Below are 13,623 nucleotides of genomic sequence, written 5' to 3'. Positions count from 1 at the left end.
CAAAAGGAGTGTGTAAAACATGTATATTGTAGTGATGGCAGTATACTGTGTATATTTATACTGGCAGTATGGGAAATGATTATTTGGAAATGCTTAAAATGGAAATGATCATTTACTGTGAGGTGAGGTGTGGTTGGGGTGTGGACAGTAGTTGTGCTTTTGTAACGTTGAGGTATGGACAGCTACACACTGAGGCTTTGAGCCTCAGTCCTGCCTGTTCACATTTTATTCTGTAAAAACTAAATTTTCACTGCTTTTATGGCCTTTTTAGTGGGGAGAACATAGCTAGGATCGAATGATTTAACAAATCTTTTGAATCCTTTGTCCTCCACAATGCTAAATGGCTGGGAGTCCTCGATCACCATGCTGACCAGGTCTTCATCTATTTGAGATTGTTCTCCTGAGGAAAGACAATAAAGACAAAGCACAAATATAAATATCACACACGTAACTTATAACAGTTGTATAATATTGTTATATCATTTAGTAACATTACTGCATGCTATATTATCATTGCATTTGATGGCTCACCTGGTCTTGCTCCACGATCGCTGTTCCCCTTATTCTCATGCAAAGCTCTGTAGTGCCTAAGCATGGATGAGGTGTTGTTGTTATATCCCAGCTCCCTGGCACATAGCAAACACTTCACCTTGTACAAAAGTACAGACAGCTTAACATAAATTGTATTGCAGCATCAGTATCATGACAATACATCTTCTGTAGAAATTTACATACCTTGTTGGGAGGAATAAGATCAAAATGTTCCCACACAGGGGAGGACATCCTCCTCTTCTTAGCTGGCTCCATTCTCTCCTGACTTTCTCTCCTCACTCTCATAAACCTCCAAACTGTCTCCAACTCTCTCTAACAACTCTCCATCAAACACCCACATTTTGAATGAAGTCTGAGGGTTTATATCGCTGTCATATCTCGCGGCAAAGTTCGAACCACTTCATGAACCAGTCACGTGGTACAGCCGGGCAGCGAGGCTTCGGACGTCATCATTTTCAGCTCCTCCCATAAATGAAGCAAGCCTCGATACGCGCTTCGCGGAAACGCCCCCTCCATTACTCGACACACGCTCCGAAGCCTCGATACAGAACGTCCCATCACTATGTGTTTTCCCTGAACGACGCTCAAAGTTCCCCCTGATCGCTTCACTCTATCCCACCGTCAGTGTTCACACAGCCACGCACAACGCTGACGTGACATTTCAGGATAAGTAACCACTCGGCTGTGTCCTTCATATGTTAAACACGCAGTTACTAACCCGTTTAAAACACACACACACACACACACACACACACACACACACACACACCGACCCCTCATTCCTCAGCATTTTAGACTGAGTTATAAGTTCACGTTTTTAGTGTTGAGACAAATGAATGCAGACAACATTTAGATGACTCCGGGTTCTCTCGTATGTACTGAAACTCTGCTCAGTTTCAAATGAAATTTTAACGGACAGATGCAGATCGTTCTCCTGAGCATGGGTCAGTTCTTGGTCGGTTCTCTTCCAGGTGAGGTGAAGGACAAAAGGAGAGTTTTGAGGTTGTGGAGGTTAACGGTTTATAAAGAAGCTTGAGAGCCACCTGTGCAAGCTGGCTTTCATGTACTTTGAGGTGTTTCTGCTGTTTCAGTTGCCAAGTCTCATTTTTTATGAAGATAAATATGAAAATAAATAAACTTATGAAGCATTGTATTGTGATTCATGTAAATAGTTAACACAGATAATTGTCAACATGATTTGAAAACCTGCAAAGACATCAAGTAAACTGAGTGGACTCTCTTACTGTAGCTTTGCATGACACAGCTCAGAATGATCAAGGTTTGCACAGCAGGTAGGCGGGGCTTCTCCCCTCTCTGTGATAAACTGAGTGTTTAGAGCGGCCTGCAGTCTGAGCTCTGGGCTCACTGTCGTCACTTCCAGAGTGTATGTTTGTTCTCTCTCCCTGAGCCTGGTTCTGTTTCCAGAGATTTCTTCCCGTCGCCAGGTGCTTGCTCTTTGCTCATGCTCTTAGCCTTAGTGTACAAAATGTGTTAAGGTGATCTTTGTTATGATTTGGTGCTATATAAATAAAACTGAATTGCTGTACATCAGCTGTGGAACACCAGCTCATGTGCTTTTTAATTGAGAGCAGCAGAGGCCAGCTGATCACCGATTTGAACCCAGGACCAAGGGGAAACCCCTGTGCTGCCCCACAGGTTCACGAAACAAGTCATCATGTCACTTATTTCTCAGTGAATCTTTTCTTCATGCTGAACTTTTGGACCTGATCCTAGGCCCCGCCCAGCAGCCAAATCCCACTTTAACCCCTGCTGGCACAGTGTGAACGGTCCCTGTGACACTGCACCAAAGAAGTCAATACAAATCATTAGTGGATGAAGCAAAAAGAAGCATAACACTGGGCACGGCCATATTTAGGTTTTTTCTGCATTTTATTGAGTAAAAATTATATATGCTGCAATAGAAAGTACACAAAAATACAGCAATGTTTTCCTCTAATAAAATAAAGTGTAAAAATGTTTTTTTTTGGCTTTTTCATAGAAGATTTATAAAAAGGTAAAAGAAAAAATTTCAATGGGATTATAGGTCACACACAGGCGTCCTCACTTTTCATAAAAAAAACATCAATAACTTCTTATTAATACGAGCTACTCTGCACTAGAACATTAGAAAGCGAGCTTTATACTGTGTTAATATAAACTATCATATAAAATGTTTAAAAAAACCTTTTTTTTGTTTTCCAGCAAAAACATTCAACGAGTTCAGCAGTTATTAATGAAGCATGTAAACATGAAGCTTTTGGTTTGTGAAAGGCCGTTCAACTCAGGAAAAAGATCCTGGCGGCACTTGAAGTGACTTTTGAAGCACCACATCTGTAAAAGAGCCTGAAAGTCAAAAAGGGTCTTTACAAAGACTTGTGCATTTTTCAAAATAAGATGCAGTTCTTAGTCAAATGTGAGTTAAAACACTTGTAAACCTTTCTATCGATACAGTACACATGAACACTGAAAAAAACCAAAGTTCCAGTGATAAAATAGAAGCTGTTTATACAGAGAGCAGACGGCTACAGCATGTGCTCACAGACGTGATGGTGTAGGAGGTAATACCCGTTCACTTTGGTTTGGTGACGGCCTTAAAACAGCATTTCAAAGTGTTCCAGTTAACAAAAAACCAACAAGTGTTTCAGGACTGCTACCCATAGATGGCGCTGTGTGGGGGCCGCGCTGAAACACGCTTCACCTGCGTCGCAGTGGCGTGGAACTTCTTTTGGGAAATCGATGATCTAGAATAAAGTAGTCACGAGAGTTCACATCATCTCAGAAACACGGATTTGGCTGAAACGTCCTTATCAGAAGGGCAGCAACAGAGAGCGCTAAGGACTCTAAAACACACGTTCTCCACACAGACCAGGAAACAGCACCGCGAGATGGTTTCTCGTTACGTTTTCTGGAAACATCGTCGATGAACAGCAGTTGTGACCTTTCACAGCCGAGGCGTGGTCACCAGTGTTTCTCCCTCTCGGTGGAATAGGAAGAGGCCGCACACTAACGCTCAGAGACTCGCAGCCTTTCCTGGATTCTAATAAAATGGCATCTGCCTGTTACAGTAACAAAACATCTACAGTAGCACAAACGTCATGACTGCATTCATCAGCTGTCTGCAGACATTAACAGAAGATGAGCCCCTCCCTGCCTTTCAGTTTTTGTCTTTCTGCATCAGCTTGTTTCAAGTATCCAAAGAGATACTGAAGAGATCGCCGTGACAACATCCTGAGCGCGCCCACATCACGCTCGCTACAAACTCAAAATAAAACGCATTTCTTTATACACCTGTTCAACCTTTGACCTAAACGCTTGTTTTTAAGGCTCTCTCCTTCCTGACAAGCACAGTCTGCTCTGATTGGTCAGTTTGTGTGATAAAGTGATACTTTTTTAACCACCTCTATAAAAAGGAGCTGTGAGGACTCTCTGTGGCCTGCTCCGATTGGTCGGATTCATCCGGAGCTTGTTACATATGTAACCAGCAGACTTTTCTGTGACTTTTAACTTTGTATCCAAGCCATTGTTTAGCATTTGTTGTTCAAAATATTTTTACATTCAAATATCACTGATGAGAATACTGATTCAGTCAGGTGACATCGCTGTTATGCCTCCAGAGTATTAGCTCTGAATTTAGAAAGCTTTACTTTGGTGTAAATAGCTTCCTATTTGTTCCCTTTTTTGAAATGTACACGGATGTTTAATTAGCTCTATGAAGTTTTTGGCTGTAGTAAAACATTCAAACACCATTTACCACCAAACTAACACTAAACTAACTTCTTCTTTTGTCATTTATTTGAGCGTTCCTGACTACGCACCGGTTTAACGGCTGTCACACCAGCGAGTTACGTGGTGACAGAGAAAAGTCTGGACTGGTGTGTGAGGCAGTTCAGCAGCAGTGTTTTCTTTGGGTTCGACTTTGCAAACCTTTAACATGCAAAAACCCTTGAACAGACTGAAAGTCAGAGGAACAACGAAAAAGTAAAATACAGCCACTTGAAACTAGTGTGCTAATATAAAAAGGAGTAAACAAAAGTACTTTTATTTCCTAAAATCAACAAAGTCTATCAATATAAAGTGATCTAAATATAAAGCTAAATCCCGTCTCATGTTTCCAGGTTAGCTTCAGGTCAGTAGCTTATACCGATCAACTTCCCCAATGAGGGTTTCTTAGTTTGGTCCTTTAAAAACATCCTGCAGCAGTTTTACTGTCGAGTGCACTCACAAAGTTTGGACCAGAAGCCACAGCATCATTACGGCGGACTGACCTCGGCGGGTAAAACAGGAACAGGACGTCAGCTCCGCCTTTGGTTCAAGTCACTTTTAAAGTGTTTTTGTTTGAGATTGAAAGCTCGCTACTACGCCGTTCTCCATCTTCTAAAACTTCTAGGTGTTATCTTAAAAACGATGCCTTCCAAGAGCGTTTAAATGAAGCTAAAATCCTATTAAAGTCACACTACAGTCCTAATGTTAACAAAGCAAAGGCATGGGTGTCATCGTTCCCTTTTAACTCCCCGATGAATGGCGAATCGCCCTACTGGCCTCCTTACCCATCTCACCTTTGCTCACCTGACTAGACTCCGCCCCCTCTGTTTCCAGGGCAGCCGACGTCTTTCTCTAAGCTGTGAATCTGTGTTAGTGTGTGTTATGTGGATCTAAGGCAGAATCCAGGCAGCATCTCGAACCGTTTCCCCGCCACGCTGACGTTTTGTCAAACCGGCCATTTGCCTTCCAAAATGTCCGACGGAGGGGAGGAAACGGCTGGCTGCTGACGGTTCTTGATAAAAAAGCTGGTGTGTGTGTGTTTGCTGGTGATGGCGGCTTTCTTCTTATTCACAGGCAAAGTAGTCTTTGAGCGGAGCGAACAGATGCCTGATGACGGGGACGCTCCAAGACCGGCCCAGGAGCTTCTGCCGGGCGCCGCGACCCATGTTGGACACGTCAGTGTAGTGGACGGGGAAACCAAAAATCCTGCAGAGGGGAGAAGACCAACCGGCTGAAGATGGTATATTTAAAGTTTTTGTGCACAGTGAGAAAGAAGACCGAGCGAATGCCGGTGTCGTCAGCACGTTAGCTGGGATGCATCGCACTGGACCCTTTCACAGTGTAACTGCCAAAAGCAGCAGCGCGAGTGTTGTCCGCTCACCTCTCCAGCTCGGTGCACCACAGGATGTCCTCCTTCCCGTTCATCAGCACGGGGAAGTGCTGGTCTTTCCCCTGTTTGATGGAGTTGGAGCGAGTAGTGATGGTGCGCACCTTTCCAAACTACGAGACAACAGACGCGTTGTCAGTCTAGCACACAAAACCTGCACGTGAAAACGTTTCTTTTCACGGTGTACGTGACCAACCTTTGCCACTCGGCCGTGATCCAGACAGTCCTGCAGCTGTAGCTTGTCCATCCCTGAGGCGCACAGGGGCCTGAAGCACAGGAGAGATCACACTGTTCACTCCGTCTGCCCTCACAATGCCGGGCGAGTTTCTGATGAAGCATCTGCTCACCTGTTCATCCCCGGCAGGTTTCCCCAGAAGTATCGAGCGCGGTGAGCAGCAGAGACCTCGATGGCATCAATCATCACAGGGTTACACTGCAAAGCAAGGTTGACAAATAACTGAATACATCCCATAATTACTCATGAACACACAGACGGGTTTTTACACCACATGTTCTCAGAGCCGTGAAAAATGATCCAGATCAGCAGACGGACATTTTTTTAAAATCTCAAAACATTTTTAAATATGTCGAGTAAATGATGTTTGTAAGCTCGTCACAGTAGGAAGGACCGAGGCGTCGTCTTTTCATCTTTAACGGAATCTTAACGTTGTTTAGACGTCCTGCAGATTCAGTTTTCAGGCTTGTGCAGGGAGCAAAGATGTTTCTTCCCGGCGCTATCATCATCTGTATATTCAAGTTACTTGTTTTCTTATGTATTTGAGCTCTCAAACTTGTCCTGAATTTACACCCAAAACGTTTCCACCGCTCCTCCTGCTCGCGATCGTGGCTCAAGAGTTGGGAGTTCGCCTTGTAATCGGAAGGTTGCCGGTTCGAGCCCCGGCTCGGACAGTCTCGGTCGTTGTGTCCTTGGGCGAGACACTTCACCCGTTGCCTACTGGTGGTGGTCAGAGGGCCCGGTGGCGCCAGTGTCCGGCAGCCTCGCCTCTGTCAGTGCACCCCAGGGTGGCTGTGGCTACAATGTAGCTGCCATCACCAGTGTGTGAATGGGTGGATGACAGGTTGTAGATTAAAGCGCTACACAAATCCAGGCCATTTACCATCTAACTGCCAGCTGAGTCTCAGGACCACAGACCAGGCATGTAAATCCACTTTTAATATCTACGGTCATAAATTAAAATAATTCAGCTCAGTTTCTGAGGATTTATATTCATATAATTTCACGATTTTGTGGCTCCCGGATCACTCGGAGTACGTCACTGAAACAAGGACACCATATGGACCAAATACACTACAACAGATTTCAGGGCAGTGGCTGTTTGACCATCTGAGACATGTTGAATCTACGTGGTACAAAAGTCCACCTGAACAGATGTGTGACTAACAAGCAGACGAAATGAACCAATGAGATTACCCCGCCGATGGATGGAGAAAGTGCCAGCAGGCAGGGGGCCTGGGGGTACCTCTGTTACATCTAACAATGCTGTGAATACAGCCATTCCCCAACTCTCTGTCAGTGGTACTCATGGCCATTGATCAGTGGGCTTTGATCAATGACCATGAGAATTAATGATCATGTAAATGACCTCCCAGCCCATTGTTCCTTCAGTGGGCTGGTTTCAGTCATTATGCAAATGTACTGTTCATAACAGCGGTCCCCAACCCCCGGGCCTCGGACCGGTACCGGTCCGTGAGTCGCTTGGTACCGGGCCGCGAGAGTTGAGGCTCAGATGTGAAATGTTTGGTTTTCATGGTTTTTATCGGTTTTCAGCGTTATTTGGTTATCGTTTTTATCAATAACTCGGTTTTCCTGGGTCTTTTCACGTGTGTTATGAATAAATCTTCTTTTTTTCAGTACTGGTACTAGTTTTATTTTGTTGTATTTATCCGCGACACCTTAAAGGCCGGTCCGTGAAAATATTGTCGGGCACAAACCGGTCCGTGGCGCAAAAAAGGTTGGAGACCGGTGACTGGGGAAACCTGCAGTCAGCTGAGACTGAAGAAGTCACCTGATGATGATGACGTTCCCAACACTGACTGTTAGCATTGACAACCTGCTAGCTGCAAATAATCATGTGCAGTTCTTAAAGCAATACCAACTACATTTTTAAATCTTAATATATTAAGTAATCCAAAGTACAGGGAGTGCAGAATTATTAGGCAAATGAGTATTTTGTCCACATCATCCTCTTCATGCATGTTGTCTTACTCCAAGCTGTATAGGCTCGAAAGCCTACTACCAATTAAGCATATTAGGTGATGTGCATCTCTGTAATGAGAAGGGGTGTGGTCTAATGACATCAACACCCTATATCAGGTGTGCATAATTATTAGGCAACGTCCTTTCCTTTGGCAAAATGGGTCAAAAGAAGGACTTGACAGGCTCAGAAAAGTCAAAAATAGTGAGATATCTTGCAGAGGGATGCAGCAGTCTCAAAATTGCAAAGCTTCTGAAGCGTGATCATCGAACAATCAAGCGTTTCATTCAAAATAGTCAACAGGGTCGCAAGAAGCGTGTGGAAAAACCAAGGCGCAAAATAACTGCCCATGAACTGAGAAAAGTCAAGCATGCAGCTGCCAAGATGCCACTTGCCACCAGTTTGGCCATATTTCAGAGCTACAACATCACTGGAGTGCCCAAAAGCACAAGGTGTGCAATACTCAGAGACATGGCCAAGGTAAGAAAGGCTGAAAGACGACCACCACTGAACAAGACACACAAGCTGAAACGTCAAGACTGGGCCAAGAAATATCTCAAGACTGGTTTTTCTAAGGTTTTATGGACTGATGAAATGAGAGTGAGTCTTGATGGGCCAGATGGATGGGCCCGTGGCTGGATTGGTAAAGGGCAGAGAGCTCCAGTCCGACTCAGACGCCAGCAAGGTGGAGGTGGAGTACTGGTTTGGGCTGGTATCATCAAAGATGAGCTTGTGGGGCCTTTTCGGGTTGAGGATGGAGTCAAGCTCAACTCCCAGTCCTACTGCCAGTTTCTGGAAGACACCTTCTTCAAGCAGTGGTACAGGAAGAAGTCTGCATCCTTCAAGAAAAACATGATTTTCATGCAGGACAATGCTCCATCACACGCGTCCAAGTACTCCACAGCGTGGCTGCAAGAAAGGGTATATATTGGTTTTTGTTAAGTTGCCTAATAATTCTGCACAGTAATAGTCACCTGCACACACAGATATCCCCCTAAAATAGCTCAAACTAAAAACAAACTACAAACTACTTCCAAAAACATTCAGCTTTGATATTAATGAGTTTTTTGGGTTCATTGAGAACATGGTTGTTGTTCAATAATAACATTATTCCTCAAAAATACAACTTGCCTAATAATTCTGCACTCCCTGTATTCAGAATACGTTACTCACAGTGGGTAACTTAACAGAATATGACCAAACTACATTTTGGGGCATGTAATCTGTAATCCGTAGTGGAATACATTTCAACAACACTGCCTCCAGAAACCTGCAGCAATCAAACATATCTGTCAGAACACACTTGTTGGAAATGTTGAGGAAGCAACTTTAAGCAGATTTCCTGAACTTTAACTCCATTTACTGCACAGGCCTGCTCTCCACCCATGTGACTGACCTCCAGGAACCGCGAGATGTCCCTCTTGTCGTTAATGGCCATGGCGACCACGTTCTCAAACATCCAGAAAAATGGGCGGTTCTCGCCGTCCTTGGGCTTGGCTTCGCTCAGAAGTCGATAAAACTCGAAGAACAACCTGCCCGTGCCTTCTGGAGAGACAAAAACCATCAACAGTCAAGAACGCTAAAATCGAACTAGGAATACGCAGGCAGATTATCGCTGCATCAGAAACAACCTTTAAAGAGTTAAACTATCACGCTGTGTGGCTTTAGTGCCTTTAAAAGAGTAGAAAATCACCAAAACACACGTTAAATATACCCAGAATGCACTCAGGGACTCACCGTACAGGCCCTTCCTGGCAGGATTGACGATGGAGAGGTCGTTGCAGGGACTTCCTCCGATCACCAGGTCAAACGGACCCCACTCCTGAATCTGAGCGAGATGACAAAATCAGACAGAACACAGTTCCTGTTTTCAATACGACAGGATGAGTTTAATGTTTCGGCCAATAAAAGAGTTGAAGTTTAAAACTAATCTGAATAAAAAGAGTGAAACAGCTGATTAAATAACGTTTAGGTAAACGTGAAGCAGCAGAGGGTACGATTGTCTGATTCGAAGGGTTGTGTCTCCCTGTGTTCATATGTGATGTTTACAATGATTATTAGAAAGAAAAGCAAAGCTCCAGCTGATGCAACAGTCCAGTGCCGCCCAATATTCAGCGAATAAACGTTCATTATTAAAGAAGGAAGTCATCAACCGTTCCTGTTCTGAGGCTTGAACCTCGGAAGTTTGTCAATAATAAAAAGTGTAGAAACTTTATCCTCAACACGAACGCTGTTTAAACCGTCCTCTGAACACAACCGAGGAATAAGTGTGAAGAAGGGAACGTGACGCGGCGTGCCTCTTATGTACTTCCTGTTTTATTTTGGTAGTCCTGTGTTGCTTGTGCTTTGTCTTCAGTCTGACCTTCTCTCCTGATTCTACTTCTACATATATATATAGTCGACCTTAATCCTACAGAGAATGTGGTGATTTGATGGATAATTAAAGTCCGTCATATATCCACAAACACAACAAGCTGAAAGTCAGTGATGCTGCTCGGTTTGCAGTCCTGAACATCACGGCACAAGCAGGATTCTCTCTGATTGTGGAATAAAAGTATGAACATGTGTTTATAAGTTACACTTGTGTTTGAATCCTGCAGCTTATCACACATTTGATTTCCATGTGTGACGACTGCAAGTGTCCAGAGTGAGGACAGACTGAGGGACACACTGCTGCACATCATCTGTGAGGCTTTGCAGCCCTGATGATCCACCAGGACAAACTCAGCAGTGTGTGAGGAAGAGGAGGAGGAAGAGCCAGCAGCAGCTGACAGATGGAGAGAATAGACAGACTGTTCCCTGTTTGTGAAGGACTGCTAGGAAAGTTTAACAGAACTGTCTGTGCTGAATCAGTCTTATTAGGTAATGTTCAAATAATGTGATCATCCCAGTGTTTCCAGTGTGGGAGAAAGTACTCAGAGTACTCAGAGCCTTCAGGTTACACACTATGAAAGGCAGCAACAAGTTTAATATTCAGAAACCTAAAGTCTGTATCAGCAGCAGAATGGAGCTAAAATAAATGTTGGTTCCAGTTCTATGAAGCTTTGAGTATTTTGGATCAGTAGCTGCTGTGTTTGTTGCATCATATTGCTGTAACTGTTTATATGCTTTATATATTCTGAGCTAAGTTGATCTATAGTGTTACATCATATTCTATAAGGATGTTATGTGTTTGTAGACTTTCTGCCCAGTTTGACCCATTTAGCAGAAGTCAGCCTGTTTAAGGCTCTGATGTCTATTCTGTGTGACTTAAAGAATAATATTTGTCTCTTATGTATAACACATCTGTATATACACTGTCACAGATACTTGACAGGAAATATAAATAACTGCGACTTGAATCTTTGCTGAAGCTCAGTGTTTGACCCAGAGTTCAAACTCACTGCTGTAATAACTAATCATGATACATATAATAACTATAATATTGGCCATATTATATTTACATTACCACAGTGAGATGACTTTAGTCTCATGAACAACATCAGCTGATTGTTATTTACTAACTAATCTTAAATGACTGTTCAGCCCAACAATCATGTTTACAGTCCTGTGGTCTCAGCCTCAGATACTCAACTAATCAAAGTGATGTCATGACAAAAATTAATGACCAACAAAACATTTTTCTCCTTCATTTCTGTCACACAAAGCTGTATGTAACGTGTCTCGCGGTTAGTATCATGGTTGCTAGGCAACAACAGCACAACAAAGACTAGACCGACCATTTCACAGCCTCGCACTTCCAACCTTCTCGGTCTTCAGAGGACGCGGCCCACGTAGACCGCGAAGGCTGCGTCCTCCAAGGCTGCAGACCCTGAGCTGGGACACAGCCCGAGTGTCCGTATGAGGAGTGAGCTTAACTGTTCGGACTCTGTGTTTGTGATAAAGGTATTACATTAAACTCTGGGTTACTTACTGAAAGTTTCACTTCAGCCATATTTGACTATAATTGTTGAGGTAAATCCACAGAGAGCTAAAGCTTTATGTTAATGCTCAGATGATCAGATTTAAGATTCCAGATCAGACCATCTAAGATGTTTTTAACAATATTGGATTTTTTCAAATACTTGATGTAAACTGATGAAAATAAAGTTTTTATTTATTTGTGTAAATAACCTCTTGTAGCTGACTGGCACCAGCTTCACAGCCCAGCAGGGGGCAGCAGACTGATTCTGTTTCACTGGTTTTATTTCAGTCAGTTTGAGCTCGAACATCAGGCTGAAAATACAACAAAGCAGAAATTCGTTGTCCTGCTTACATTTTTCTTGGTGATGTTCCTCACATCGTGGACGTACTTGATCTTTCCTTCATGCCTGACGACGCCCACTGAGATGGAGTCCTCGCACACCTCCGATGCCACATACTGACCCACCTTAAAACCCAGATCTCTCAGGACCAGGTAGCCTGGAAACAAACACGCTCATCTTTACAGAGGAACACACACACAGACACACACAGACACACACACACACACACAGTAGCGGCTCTGAGCTCCTCGCCTGTCTCTCTGAGCCGGCCATCCTTCAGAGGAAACACATAACTTCACCTGTGACCACACCTGACCACGGGTGGGAATGTAGCCCGACCACTAAACTGACTGCTCTCAGCAGTCGGCGTCCGTTAGGATCTGTTGCTGGTGTGTCGACCACCGCTGTTCTCCACCTCCACGTTGGACTGCAGCTGGTGACGGCAGTCCTGGTTCACCAGAACATGCAGCAGGTGGAGAATCTGTCCGTGAGCCGGTATGGTGACCAGAAGCAGGACCACCAGCTGCAGAACAACTTGGATGATTTGGAGTCAGTTTGCAGGACGGGAGACTCTCTGCAGAGGCGGCTGATTATTTATTTCAACAAAACACACCCTAAATATGTGCAGAGGGGAAAACGATGGTTTATTATTGAACCTAAGCCTGAGCTCGCCTTCATCCTCACCTGTGGCAATGCCGTCAAACAGGGACAGCACTCTGATTGGTCGTCTCTGCTCTGCAGGGACTGCTGGGTAAATCTTTGGCTTCTCCTGAAAGGCAAACAGAAAGCAACAGAAATGAGACCTGATGCTCAGCCGACGGGTCAGAAACCAAACGCAGCGTTCGTCCTGCTGCTCCCGCCGTGCACACGAGGGGCACAGAGCTACCCGTGTGATTTCATCAGGTGTGCTTTACAAGATCAGATAAAGACACGAAACATCTGAGAAGAAACTCACAAACTCCTGTCCGTTATCGTTGGCGAAGAACTCCTGCAGCTTGAGGCTCCAGTCGTGCCGGCGTTTGAGGACGCCGTACCGCAGCAGCGGCTGGCACATGTAGCATCGCCACGGGTCTAGATAGCGCGCCTGGTCGGACGCACCCGGGTCCACCAGGATGTCCAGACAGTCCACGCAGAAACACCTGGAGGGAGCAGGCGGAGAGGAGGTGAGCCGAGGGAGGGGCAAAGAGGGGAGATGGTGTTTCCTGTTCCTGTCCGTCGGACCTGCAGCAGTTCACGTTGCCGCAGAGCAGAACCTCTCGACCGCCGCAGCAAACGGTGCAGTAAGACTGGTAACCGTCGTCGTCGTACATGTAGGACATCTCCAGGTACACGTCCTGAATACACACAGGAAACCATTCATGACTTATTCAACCAGGAAGCCCCTTCAGATTAAAAGCTCGTTCGTGGCAGACCTGAGCAAACAGCACACTTTGTGTTAGGTAATGAAAGAGGAACAGAACAA

General features: G+C 44.6%; 1 protein-coding gene across 3 annotated transcripts in view; it reads right to left on the bottom strand.

Annotated features, from left to right (window-relative positions):
- Positions 1-2,511: 2,511 nt before the first annotated feature.
- The window catches only part of dnmt3bb.1 (DNA (cytosine-5-)-methyltransferase 3 beta, duplicate b.1), a 48,104-nt gene continuing 36,992 nt past the window's right edge, over positions 2,512-13,623 (bottom strand). For 2 of the 3 annotated variants that reach the window (XM_026154951.1, XM_026154949.1), the window contains exons 13-22: positions 13,383-13,495; positions 13,117-13,300; positions 12,846-12,930; positions 12,173-12,318; positions 9,655-9,745; positions 9,314-9,462; positions 6,049-6,134; positions 5,898-5,967; positions 5,696-5,814; positions 2,513-5,520 (exon numbers count right to left, since the gene is read on the bottom strand). In XM_026154951.1, coding sequence (XP_026010736.1) covers positions 5,379-5,520; positions 5,696-5,814; positions 5,898-5,967; positions 6,049-6,134; positions 9,314-9,462; positions 9,655-9,745; positions 12,173-12,318; positions 12,846-12,930; positions 13,117-13,300; positions 13,383-13,495 — 1,185 coding nt within the window. In that variant the 3' untranslated portion in view covers positions 2,513-5,378. Of the gene's footprint in view, positions 5,521-5,695; positions 5,815-5,897; positions 5,968-6,048; positions 6,135-9,313; positions 9,463-9,654; positions 9,746-12,172; positions 12,319-12,845; positions 12,931-13,116; positions 13,301-13,382; positions 13,496-13,623 lie in introns of all 3 variants that reach the window. The other variant, XM_026154950.1, reaches the window with a different exon arrangement.

This window comes from Astatotilapia calliptera, chromosome 20, assembly GCF_900246225.1.
Source record: "Astatotilapia calliptera chromosome 20, fAstCal1.2, whole genome shotgun sequence".
NCBI classification, from domain to species: Eukaryota; Metazoa; Chordata; class Actinopteri; order Cichliformes; family Cichlidae; genus Astatotilapia; species Astatotilapia calliptera.
The sequence above is the reverse complement of the archived record's forward strand: the minus strand, read 5'-3'. Positions and strand labels throughout refer to the sequence as shown.